Here is a 13613-nt window from a genome sequence, read left to right as displayed (position 1 = left end):
CTCTGGCATCTCATCGCATTCATTCCATAAGTGCGCTATACAACCCCAACCACTGACATGCTTCACATTGTTTCTGAAGAGTGTTGTCAGCTGTTTGTCAATCAACTATGATTGTATACCTGCAGGTTACATGATAATATTAGCGATAGTTTGGAGATTTCATTTATATATTTGTCTATTATGGCATGCTATTGATAAGTTAACCATGTTGAAATAAACGTTATTAAAAAGTTTTAGTGCCATGTGTAATTAGCATAGAAAGTGACATCTTTCTTAACGCTGTCATGAAAAAGGAGTCAAAAATCAATTTCTGAGCAAACAATGTCAGCTAATTCAGGACCTTACCTGTAGACAGACCTTGTAATGTCGGACGTAAGAGGCAGCGACTTAAGAAGACTCCTAAGGGACAGGTTGAGGAATACACTTAAAAAAGTAATCACTTTACATAATACAGTATATATCTTAAGTGTCTTCTTAGCTCGTGAAGAGTGTGCATTATCGGGAAACCGGCCCTGTTTAGCTAACAGCTAGTAGACTTGGTCAACTGGCCTCATTACAGTTTTCCTGGTTTAATGTGTCTCTCTGTGTTTAAGATCTTCAGGTGATCGCTCCTGCAGAAGTGACAGAGGGACAATCAGCCGTTCTGACCTGTAAAACCACCTGCAGTCTGACTGATCCAACATTCATCTGGTACAAAACCAGCCGTGATTTAACCACAAACACCATCAAGAGCAATAAAGTCCACCTGCAGTCGGTCAGCAGTGAGGATGCAGGCAGTTATAGCTGTGCTGTAAGAGGATATGAACATCTCCCCTCTCCTGCTCACACACTCAGTGTCAGATGTGAGATCTATTTACCTTCTTCTTATGTACTGTAATTGAATAACTAAATTGACCAAAAAAAAATTTTGCTTTGACAAGAAATTACAATTAAGTCCTGGTGTATTTTTTTTAAATAAAAAAGCAGAAAAAGAAATTGTCTTCAAATTTGAACTGCCTTTATTTTATGTAGGACATTTTTTTTTTTTATCATATTAGCAGGTTACATGCTGTGATGCACTGAGATGCATTGTCTGTTCTGAGACCTTTGTATTGGAACCAGCAGTAACCTTTATTCATAGTTTGAGCTACAGTAGCTGTTCTATTAGATCAGACTACACTGTTAAAAATTTCTGTTAATTCATGGCAAAATTTTAATAGTATAATCCTGTTATGCTCAAAAGCAGTGCATTGCTGTTTTTTAACGGTTATGCAATTATGTAGACAAAATTTAACAGGATTTTAGCGTATTTATTGCACGAAGGCAAAAAAACATTACTTAACAGTATTTCGGGAACAGGAAACTGCAAAGCACACATGGATTTTCATCCATCTTTATTCTGAGACTTAACCGGTAAGTGCACATTTGCCTTGCTCCTTTTATAAAAAATTTGCAATTGCAAATAATTATGGAAGCTGATATTGTAACATTTTATATGTTCATTTCAGTTCTAAATACGTCAACGTGCCAACTGCTTCATAGAGTGGAGTTGGATTTCCCATTCAAATATTCCCCGATTATAAGGTGAGTTTAATTAAACATCATATACTATAAACTCATCTGCAAAGTAAGCCTTTATACACCGTAGCAACAAAGTAATGTTTATTTCTTAATAGCACGCTGAATTTATCATTTTGTTTGCTATTTTTAGTCTTTTTTAATTTATTTATTGCCTAATATACCTTAAATGTATATTAGACACAACGTTTATTTTGGTAACAGTGCTTGTAAATTTGGGTAAGCTTGTTCTAATTTGTACATAATTGTATTTTGAGGGGAGTTTTTCTGTACTAGTGTTGCTGTTTTGTTTCTTTAATGTTGGCTGTATTTTGGATTGCTTCGATTAAAGTTAGTTTTATAGAATAAGTCACGCGATTAAATACTTAGTAAGAATAATTCCTGTTCAAAAGTGTAGTTTTGTTGGTTCAAATTGTAGTGCTACTTTGTCCAGTACAGCAGGCTAATGGACATTTTATTTTAGTGGAGATTTTTTTTTTTATTTATTTTGCATGCTTCGAAACGTTCATAAAGTTGGTGTAAATGTATTGATTTAATTTTGTTCATTCATGTGTAAACATTCATCATACATAGAGCAAAAAAGCTGAAACATGCTTACTTGACATGTGAGAACCAGTGAAGTTTGTATTTGTCTGTCAGGCTAGCATGTTTGAGTTTCCATGGTTTTGACTGGACTTTTAATGGATGAACAATAATAATGGAAGAATAATAAAAATAGCTTCAAATTTTCTTTAAAGGTGGGAAGGTACTTACTACATTTTAATGCATTATTAAATTTTAATTTTGTAACCCTTCATCTATATTGAGCAAAAATATTGAGTTAAATCATAATTGCAGCAACAGTTTCACAATGCAAAATATATACATATGATGACTTCATGTTGTCCACAATCAACATTTTGAAATCCATTTGTTATGATTTTGGTTTCTGGCAGTAGAAAATTAATATTTTATGTGACTGCTGACATTGCTTTTTCTTGGGAATGTTTTAGGTGAAAAACCAGGAAGCTACATTAATAAATGGATGATCAGTTTTGAGGGGCAAGTAATTTGTGAGAGCATCCAGCCAAGTTTTCTGTCTGGTCTTGCAGCTGTGTTATCAATTTTCTACAATTTCAATGTAGAGTACCAAGTGGAAGCTGCATGCACATTGGAATTCATTCAGAGGTTAGATGCTTAGATTCATATATTAATTTCTCTTCACATTCTTGTTATGTAAACAATTACCCACACTTAATCTGAATGTACACATTTGTTTTTCAGGTACTTCATTGGTATAAACCCTGAAAAAGGCACCAAGGGTGGAAATGTCCTATCAAAGAGGACAGGGAAGGTCACCCGCAAGAAAAAAGCACTCGGGTTGCCAGTCTACTTAAGAAGCTAATGGACATCATATAAGTGAACCCACTCATTCACTGATATAGCACACACACACACACCTTACACATACTCTCGCACAATTTTTTTCAGGTGTTCATTCTTGAATACCTACATTTTGACTTCATTCTACATTGAATTTTTTCTTTCAGTCATTTTTATTCACTCAGTTCTCTGAGTCATTTAGTTTGTTCGTTATATGAATGTTGTGTTTATTCAGTTAAAAGTTAATTCTGAAGCTTAAGTTTGTTTATTCCTTCCACTTGCTTTGCTACAGCCACTAATTTTAGTAATATCTTGTGATTAAAAGTGGCTTTTGTTTTTTAAAGGTATAGTAAAGCAAGTTTTGAAGTTACACTGCATTTTTAATGATTGTGCATTGTACTAAAACATGTATTTTTAAAAACAGCAACAAACTGTAAATTTCAACAACAGCAAGACACTGTTAATTTAACAGTAACTTGCTGGCAACCGTGCTGTAAGTTACTTACTGTTTTTTAACGGGACAATTTTTAAGAGTGTACATGGGTCAGCCCTCACTCCCCATGTGCATCAGTGAGCCTCGCGCCCATGACTCTGATGTTGGTTCACCAGTGTTCTTTTCTAGGAGCACTTTTGCTATGTTCTGACCACCAGGGAAATCCCACAAGAGCTACTGTATGGTTTTGGAATTGCTTACAGTCATCTAGACATCCCAATGTGGTCTTAGTCACAGTAGCTACAGTTATAATATCTTATTTCAATGGCACCTGCAAGTTCAATTCAATTCAATTCAATTTTATTTGTATAGCGCTTTTAGCAATTTTTATTGCCGCAAAGCAGCTTTACACAATCAAAAGAACTATTTAAGTTTGTATGAAATGTGAATTTGTATGAATCAAAATGGTCAGTTTGTCCCTGGTGAGCAAGCCGAGGACGACAGTGGCAAGGAAAAACCATGTGATGAGATCTTCAGCCAGAAGCGGGGCACCAGGATGGGTCAGACAGGTCCGGAGGGCAGAGGGAGTCTCGATCACTGGCAGCTCGGGAACGACATGTGTAGCTCGACAGAGAGAGAGAGAAAGAGTGAAAGGGGGAGACAGGAGGAGAGAGGAAAGAGAAAGAGGGGGGGGAAGAGAAGAAGAGGAGAGATGGCAGTTAGGTATGGTCACAGTCACACAATGTATAATGTGAATGTATATTAACTGTAGAGTGCAAGCAGAAACTCCAACAGGACTAACTATGACATCATAACTAAAAGGGAGAGCCAGAAGGAAACACAAACATGAGGGCTTCCTGAGATGTAAAGCAAACAATCACCTCACCGTCAGCAAACCTGAGTGATCAATGAGAGTGAGGAAGACAGCATCCAAACATACCAGTTCACCATAATACTCTACGTCCATGAGTCCCCCAGATCTGCTCCTTTACCTAAGGCAAATCTATTTATAAAAATGCTTGGCTAAATAAATAGGTTTTTAGCCTGGACTTAAACAATGAGACTGTGTCTGAGTCCCGAATACTATTTAGAAGACTATTCCATAATTAAGTGGCTGGGCTAAATTAGACAGACAATTTTTAAAAGAGTCAGAGCCTGCCAAAAGTGCTTCAAGAAATTGGCAACAGGGTCATGTGCAGCTAAGGCTTAGTGGCATGGGGAGTGAAGGCTGACCCATATAGTCTGATCATGATAACTGCTGAAAAGAGTTAATGCTGCATTAAAAAGGTGTAAGACCTGCTGATTGGTTGGAGCAGTATTTTGCAGTTTGTGTAATACGTCAGATTTTATGTCCCATTTACAGAGCCAAGGCCTCTTGCTGAGAGCAAGTCTATTCCCAGAGTAGAAAAAAAAATGTCTAGCTTATATGTACTATATGAGATGGTTGTTAACACTAAAAAAATTATAAAAAGAATAACTAGACTAATAACTAATAACTTAAGATGAAAAACACTTTGAGAGAGCAAAATGTAAAAATTCATGCTTTATTGGCCTCACACACAGAGAGGAGATTACTATTTATTATTAAAATAGAAATAATTATTGCACTTTTAACAGAATCTCTTCTTGATCATGTAAAGAGAAAGAAACAAACACTTACTGATATACTGACACTAAGGTGTTTAATAATTATTACAATTTAAAATATTTATTAGAGTATGTATCAGTATATCATATTTACTAAGAGCCACACACAATGTTAGATGAAAGCAGTTAAATAAATAAATAAATAAATAAATAAAGAACCAATTTTCTCTTTCATGAGAGTGAGAATGTACAATTTAAATAATTTTACTGTTGATCTGTTATATTGTTCATTGTAATAATAATAATAAACACAAATTTCTATTGTAAGAATTATTGTTTTAATTATTTAACCGCATAAACAGTCACTATCATGTACTTTTAAATGTACTCCTCTGTTAAAAACTGAAGACATTAATAAATATCATGTATCTTCAATTATTACAATAATAATAAAAATATCCTTGCTTTTTATTGTTTTCATTCAAAAAACAATTACGTACATTTTGGTGGAAATGCAAATGTAGCAAATGTTAATGCTACTTTCTGGAAAGATAAAATCATTATAAGTACAGTCTTTTGTACATTTCTTTGTTTATTGTATAAATGTGTTACCAAATATTGTTTTAAATTTATATTGTTTTAGATCCTCCAAAGAAAGTCTCAGTGTCCATCAGTCCCTCTGGTGAGATAGTGGAGGGCAGTTCAGTGACTCTGACCTGCAGCAGTGATGCTAACCCACCTGTGGAGATCTACACCTGGTTTAAGGAGATGACATCAATAGGAAAAGGAAAGACCTACACCATCTCCAACATCAGCTCTGAGGACAGTGGAGAGTACAAGTGCAAGTGCAGTAATGAAGTGGGACATCAGGAGTCCAGCAGTGTAACTCTGAATGTTCTGTGTAAGTTAATGATGAAGATCATCTCACAGCCAGTAACGCATAAATTACTTGACAGCCTTGTTTTCTCACACATTTAACATCCTTTAATAATTGTGCACAATATTTATTGATTTATTTATTGATTGATAGATTTATGATTTTTTTATTTTTTGTTTTATTTTAGATCCTCCTAAGAATGTGTCAGTGTCCATCAGTCCCTCTGGTGAGATAGTGGAGGGCAGTTCAGTGACTCTGACCTGCAGCAGTGATGCTAACCCACCTGTGGAGATCTACACCTGGTTTAAGGTGAATGAATCCTCAGCTGTAGGATCTGGACAGAGTTACAGAGCTCTACAGAGTGGACAGTACTACTGCGAGGCTCAGAATAAACACGGCTCTGAGAGATCAGCTGCAGTGTCTGTCACTTTACATGGTGAGAGTGATGATGTAAATTTATGAGTGAGAATCACACTGATTAACATTTAACACTGATTTATTATTACATGATCGTCCACACAGATTCTTGGAGTGTAGGTGTGTACGCAGGTGTTGGAATCTGTGTGGTTTTGTGTTTTTGTCTCATCATCACCTGCTTCTTTGTAAGGTAATAATATTAATTAATTGATATACTCATCCCTATCCTTAACACACCATGTCTTCATGGAGCTGGCTTTGTGGATCTCACATGGGACATTGAACAGGTTTTGGAAACTGTAGAGTAAAGACAGAGTACAGAGTAATTCTATAGAATTGTGTGCTTCTGAGTTTTTGGTTAGAGTTTGGGGCAGGACCACATATGAGTGTGATTATCAGGGGTGCACATACTTATAGCCATATTGTCTAAGTTTAGTGCTCATGTAGCCCTGAAGGTTTATGTCAAGTAGGCTTTTATTGTCATTTTAACCATATACAGTTCAGTACACAGTGAAATGAAACAACGTTCCTCCAGGACCAGGTGCTACATACATGCAACATAAATTAACAACACACTTTACCTGAACCAGCTAGCTAACTAAGAGATCTAATTAGCTGACTAGCTCAGGTATGAACGATTTACATTTTTAAGTCATCCTAAAACTATCAGTCTTTATACACAAAGAGAAAACAATAGACAGCATACAACAAAGTGCATGTGTAAATATGCAAACAAGAGCTACAACGAGAGTAAAATATTGCCTCTTTTTATATATATATATTTTTTAAGTAACGTTTGGAAACTATTTTGATATTGACTGGTAATACTTTACATGTTTCTTTAAGAGTGCTGTTCTTGTTACAATTAGATACTAACCCTAATTGGTACACTAGGCTGAGAATTGGGCGTTGACACTAGTAGAGTGTAAGCGTTCAGCACGTGATGAGTGAGTTCAGGTGTACACGTGACAGAGAGTGCTCCTGGTTTAAAAGTGTTTTCATACTAATTTCACATGTTGCCCCAAGGACGCGCACTGAAAACTTACTGTAACAGGATTAATAAATTTGGGATATTTTATTTAATACTGAAATATAATTTTCTCTTCCAGGAAAAAGAAAAGAACTGGTACAACACGAGATCAACAGGTAAATAATAGAGAGATTAGTCTTCAAATGTATTTGTTCTGTCATTTAAACACTTAATTGTGTTTCTATTATAGCAAAATAATTAACAAGATGATGAGTTACTGTTTTCTGCCCCAATAGTTACTGTAATAACATGGGCCTAAGTGGTTTATATCTGGAATAAGCAGTAATTACAACAGTAATTTGATTGTGATTACAGTTTTGTTGCTTCTCTTAATTAATAATTATATACTTCCATCTAAGTTCACTGTAAATATTTTAAAAAAAGTATAATTTAGACATGAATTAACTTGCGGTTTAGTATTTATTCAAATAGGGTCAATATCACATTAATGTCAAATGTTTTTAATGTAAATATGTTTGTTGTTAGGTATTTCAAGCATACAAAACCTAATGATGCATACAGTTTAACTGTAATTGGGTTGTAGTGTCTTTTTCCATCAATACTGCATCTGTGACAAACCAATCAAATCGACACAGGTCCTAACCCCCTTCTAAGTTTTTCTCAGTGTTCTGAGATTTTCTTCACCAAACACCTGTATCTGGTTAAGTAAAGTTTAGAAGAATTTTTTTAATTAATAATACGTTAAGTTGCATGTTCTCCCTGTGCTTGATGGGTTTTCTCCGGGTACTCCGGTTTCCTCCCACAGTCCAAAGACATGTACAGTAGGTTAGGCTAATTGCCGTTCTCAAATTGCCTGTAGTACGTGAATGAGTTTGTGTATGTGTGCCCTGCGATGGATTGGCACCCTGTCTCATGCCCAAAGCCTTCTAGGATAGGTTCCAGGTACCCCCAACCCTAAATACAGAATAAAGCATTATAGAAGATGAGTGAGTGAGTGATTCCTGTTATAGATGCACCCCTCCCATAAAGCACTGACAGAAATTCTGTAAAAAACAAATGTCACATCATCTCCACATCATACAAATGTACTACTGTACATATATCTGTTTGTGATGCATGTAAAGAAAATGTATTATTATTATTATTATTATTATTATTATTATGTAAAGACTTATTGTATTATGTATACAATGTATTATTACAGGAGTGTCCATTAGGTGTGTGCTTTGTTCATAATAAACTCTTACAGTGAAGATGTTCAGCAGAACCTCCTCATGGTCTCCACCCCTTCTCCCTGTAGAACGCTGGGCCGAGTACTAAAGACAACACTTACGCAGCTCTCGACCCCACAGGCCAGATATCTGATAATGTGCATCACACACTTACAGTGAGTGTTTACACAAAAATATACATTTTTGTAATATATTTGATGATTATGATCTAATTGAAAGTTTGCTCTTTTGTTCTGTTTAAGCTTATTAACATATTCACACTGCCGGCATAAAATATACCAGAAGTGATTAGAATACAATATTTTCTAATATTAAAATAGTAACAGTCCCAGCTATCATCATTCTTCAGGATTGACACAAGGACAGCTTGTTTCCCGGCAGATGGAACACATTCCAAGCACCAGTGAGGATGTTGAAACTGGCTATTGCCAATGACCAGATTGGTTGATCTTGCAAAGGACAACAGGCGCAAAAAGCATTGTCTTGTATCTGGCTATGGCTAAATCTTTCCAGCGTTTCTTCCTATCTGGATCTATTTCCACCAGTATCTCTCTCTCGCTCAATCTGCGGGATCTAATTCAGTGTGTTTTGGAGGTTTCAGTAAAAGTCATCCTTGGCTTCATCCAGGCTTGTCTCAGTAAGACTTGACAGTTCTGTCAAGCGTCAAAGATGCCGCATATTAGTTGAAAGGCAAGGATGCTTCTCGCCACCCGACTGTCAACTACAAAACCGATGTTTTTTCATTTCTCACCCCCAATTAAAATAATGTTATTGATCCTTCATTCATTGGTGATTAAATAACTGTGGTTCCAGATTCAATCCATCTTAATTTGGATACTGCAGTGATCAAAATCTTGCATTTTGATAGTTCCATGGAGATGATTTCCTGTTGTTTGATATGGTGTACAATTCATACAGTATATAGCAAGTGCCAATGCAAATTTCCCATTTCGGCTATATGAATTTGACTTTTCTTTGGCTAGTAGACGACTGCACCCTGGATCCCCAATACTGGTTTCCATGGCAAAGTGACCTTTTTTAGCTGGGCTTGGGACCATCCTTGGCAGAAATTTAAACATATATCACACTGATCTATAAGTGGTTTCAAGTAATAGCGGAACTTTGTGATGAAAATTCTCTGGACCGAATATTTAAAACTGATTTGATTCTAACATTTACAAATGACATCAAGAACAGTGATAAGACTCTTAAACACAGTAAAACATCTGAATAGTGGAAACCTTTTAAAGAAGATTGTGTTTTTTTTTTTTTTTTTGTATTTCAAAACATTAAAAATATAAAAAGGCTTTTATGTATATTTAACATTAAATAATATGCATTAAACAATTATTTTGTATAGAATTGTAAAAAAAATAGACTTTCACTAATGTAATCATTATTGGATTGTTACATTCAGTTTTATCTTATTATATTAAAATATAAAATTTTAAGGTTATTAAATTCCAGTTTTTATATTTTGTATAGTATTTCAGCATTAGATTTATAGTGTATACAGTAATTTCACACAGTATGCATTGTAAAAAATAAAACTGTGCTTGATGTTTGGTGAAAAATCTTTACAGTTAAGATATTGAATAAGTATAAAAGTGGCAAAAGTATATAAATATACTTCATAAATTGTCACGAACTGATAGATGTTGGACTGTGGCCTGAGGTGTGGCAAGGCATAGGTGCAGAGGGGGATGATGTGTAACAGAGTCTTTTAATAAACAAACCAAACATGAACAAAGGAAGTTGGCTTTACTTTGGAGCGCGCTATAAACTGAACTCAAAACACTTAAACATACACAGACTAGGGATTACACAAACTAATACAATACAGACAAGGATACAAACCAGACGAGACAAGACAAACTAAACAGACTAGAGGACTAAACACAAGGGACTATACACACACACAAGACAGGCTTGGCTAGGCCTACTAGCTGTTATGCACATTAGCTGCTAAGCTAGCTAGTAGCTAAACAGACTAATTGCTAAACAGGCTAGTAGTCAGAGACCCAAGGAGCGAACAGACTAGGTATGAAACAGACTAAGAACTCTAGAATGTTAGTGGCTAAACAGGTTAGTACCTAAACAGACTAAGATCTAAACAGTCATCGAGACTAGACAGACTAAGATCCAAGCAGGGGTGCGTTTCCCAAAAGCATCGTAAGCCAACTATGGTCGTAAGTTCCGTCATTACCAACATAGTTCAACATTTCGGTGTTTCTTGAAACCATAGTTCACAAACAGCAAACAGTGTCGCAACTTACGTGGTTGGAACTACAGCCTTCGACCTGTGGTTAGAAGCATAGTTCCTTGCCGCGGCTGGGTGTGTTCTATTCACAGTTCATGACCCTACGCCCTATTAGTTTCTAAAAATTTTCCCAACCACTTTGAGCAATTTGGAAAACTTAATGTTTTGGTGCTCAGATATTAGGTTATTCATTTTTTGGTTATTTTGATTACAAATTTACTTTGAAACAATATAACAGCGATACCATCGCAATTATTCTCCCTTCGAAGTGCACTACGAAAGCATTATTTATGCCGGTTGGAACACAGCCTAGGTTTCGTTTGTGCGAAGAAAAGGTGAGTTTTTAAGTGAGTATCTTTGTTGTGCTCTCAGAAGTAGAAGTAGAATATGGACTATTCATAGGTTAAAAAAATAAAAATTATATATATATATATATATATATATATATATATATATATATCCTCATCAGAAGTGTCATCTTCCTCATTTACAGCAGCACCAGAAAGACCCCCTGTTCCTCATCAAAAAGCGGGACATTTTCCTTGACTGCAATGTTGTGGAGAATTGCAGTAACTACAATTACATAGCAGCTTTTGGAGGGGTTCAGTTTCAGGCCACCACTGGACTTGCTTGTTTGGTCACACTTGCAAAGTCCCTTCACTTGTTTCTGACTTCCTCTGGGCTTCTCTCATACCCATTTCCAGAAGCATTAATTTTTTGTGCGATTTCATTCCATGTTTTTTTTTTTGTCAGAATTTGTAACTGTGTTTTTTAATTTGGAGAAAAGCAAGATTTGATTTGATTCCTACCTTCTCCAAAAAAACTGCAAGCTCTTTTTTAGTAAATTGTGGTTTCCGTGTCATTTTTTCACATCAACTCTCATTAAAACATGGCTTCATGTAAAGGGACTTATATAGGAAATGATCTTGAGCGAAATAGGTAACTGTAAGGGTTAACCCCTAGAGGGCGCCAAAGCGCCCAAAGTTTGGTTTTCGTTGAGTTGATTTTGTTGTAGTTTTGTTTAGTTTGGACTTCATGTCCCAGACTGCACCTCGGTCAGGTGACATAAGGATTCACCTGAACCGAGGTAAGCTAATTAAGTTTATTATAAAGAGCCTGACTGAAGCTCAATCAGGCGTCTAGCTTTTGTTGTTGTCGTGATTTAAGTTGATTTATGTCGGTGTTTCTTTATGTGTTCAATAAATAAAAACCTTAACCAAACCGCCAGCTCGCCTCCTGCACTTATGCCACCGAAACACACACGCCGATTTAGGAATCGTAACAGAAAGCTAGACCGTAAAAGTGGCATAGCGGAACTCGCTCCCCCAAATGTTTTTTTTGGGGGGGGCGCTATTACCATCTCGTCCGAGCTGGCGGAATGGATACAGGACAGCGAGGAGCAAGGAGAGAGGGAGCTGTTGCAGAGCTGGGAGGGCTGCAAGCTCGCCGAACCGGCGGACTGGCTGGAAGACAGCGAGGAGCAGCGAGAGACAGAGGCGCGGCAAAGCTGGGAAGGCTGCAGGCTCGCCATACGGCGACACCATTCAGAGGTGACGCGGCAAGAGGAAACAGGTTCCCATGCTTTGACGGGGAGTTTCAGACCTAGGCGGTCTGGCAGGACAGTGGCGAAGGAGAAACGGGAGATGTCTACAGGTTTTTGACGCAGCAAAACAGGGAGCGCATCGGTGACCTGCGGGAGCAGGTGGTGCAGCTCCAAAAGCTGCTCGTCCAGGTTCGGGAGAGCCAGGCTGTAGTCCCGGAGGTTCTCCCTCTCACTAATCTGGAAGACATGCTCCCTCTCCCGCCGCCTCTGCTTGACGTGGAGGACAACGCGCCGCTGCTGCACAGCGACGAGGACGCGTTTTCTTAGTTTCCTCCACCTCCTCCACCGCTGCATGAAAGCGAAAGTGGGGAGTCAAGGAGCAGCCTGGAAAGCATCGTCCTTCCTCCACCTCCCGGCTTTGAGGACGTCGCTCCAGCTCCTCAGCCGCCGACGGACGCAGCGAACGGCGCTCCGGCTCCTCAGCTGGGCTTCGAGGACAGCCCACTGCTTCCTCCGCCTCCCGGCTTTGAGGACGTCGCTCCAGCTCCAGCTCCGCCGTCCAGCTCAGCGCACGTCGCTTCAGCTTCGCCGCCGCCGCCCAGCTCAGCGAGCGTCGCCCCAGCTCCGCGGCCGCCGCCGTCCAGCTCAGCGCACGTCGCTCCAGCTCCTCAGCCTGGCTGCGAGGACGGCACGCTTCTTCCTCCGCCTCCCGGCTTTGAGGACGTCGCTCCAGCTCCTCAGCCACCGACGGACGCAGCGAACGACACTCCGGCTCCTCAGCTGGGCTTCGAGGACGGCCCGCTGCTTCCTCCGCATTCGAAAAGAGCACATTTAAACTGTGTATGCCTATAAATGTTTTATTGTACAAATAATGAATGTTGCGTTCGTGACATTATTACACCACTTCTACGTAACATCACTGCTAAAGCGCATTGAATGCGAGCCGAAGAGAGAGAAAAAACACTTTACAGTAGGGGGCGATATGTGCCTATGGCACTACTCCGCCATTGTATTGAAGAAGAAGAAGAAGAACGACAGATTAAACCAACATGGTTTTAACGATGGAAGTGCAACACAGGTACTATGGTGTTGGAAAACAGTTGTAACTAGTTAGTTATTTTCTTCAACGTTGCATCGTACAATGGTGGTTAAGCAAAGAGCTACATCGTTGTACGGGAAACGCACCACAGGTTAGTAGTGCACTGATTAGTATTTATACAGACTAAACTACACATGCAAAGGAGGTTACTCACACATGAGGGTAAACACAAAAGGTTAATTCTCCTAGAGGCTAATCCTGCTGTGAGACACAGACACAAAGAGACATTCTAAATTAAGACAAATATAAACTTAA

The 13613-nt window shown here is 38.1% G+C and overlaps 1 protein-coding gene and 1 long non-coding RNA gene across 3 annotated transcripts in view; both read left to right on the top strand.

Moving 5' to 3' along the window:
- Positions 1–13613, top strand: part of LOC128506993 (sialoadhesin-like) — a 212987-nt gene that overhangs the window by 36910 nt on the left and 162464 nt on the right. Inside the window, exons 6-7 of the mRNA XM_053477609.1 lie at positions 5583–5840; positions 6004–6233. Of these exons, the coding sequence (XP_053333584.1) occupies positions 5583–5840; positions 6004–6233 (488 nt within the window). The remainder of the gene's footprint in view (positions 1–5582; positions 5841–6003; positions 6234–13613) is intronic.
- On the top strand, positions 608–4529 carry LOC128506525 (uncharacterized). 2 transcript variants are annotated; one of them, XR_008355720.1, is made up of 5 exons: positions 608–842; positions 1339–1392; positions 1488–1563; positions 2550–2724; positions 2821–4529. It is a non-coding gene; the product is annotated as an uncharacterized LOC128506525 (long non-coding RNA). The 2 variants fall into 2 exon arrangements; XR_008355719.1 differs by having other exon boundaries at positions 608–1392.

The sequence above is a fragment of the Clarias gariepinus genome, chromosome 18, assembly GCF_024256425.1.
Source record: "Clarias gariepinus isolate MV-2021 ecotype Netherlands chromosome 18, CGAR_prim_01v2, whole genome shotgun sequence".
Lineage (NCBI taxonomy): Eukaryota > Metazoa > Chordata > Actinopteri > Siluriformes > Clariidae > Clarias > Clarias gariepinus.
The sequence above is the reverse complement of the archived record's forward strand: the minus strand, read 5'-3'. Positions and strand labels throughout refer to the sequence as shown.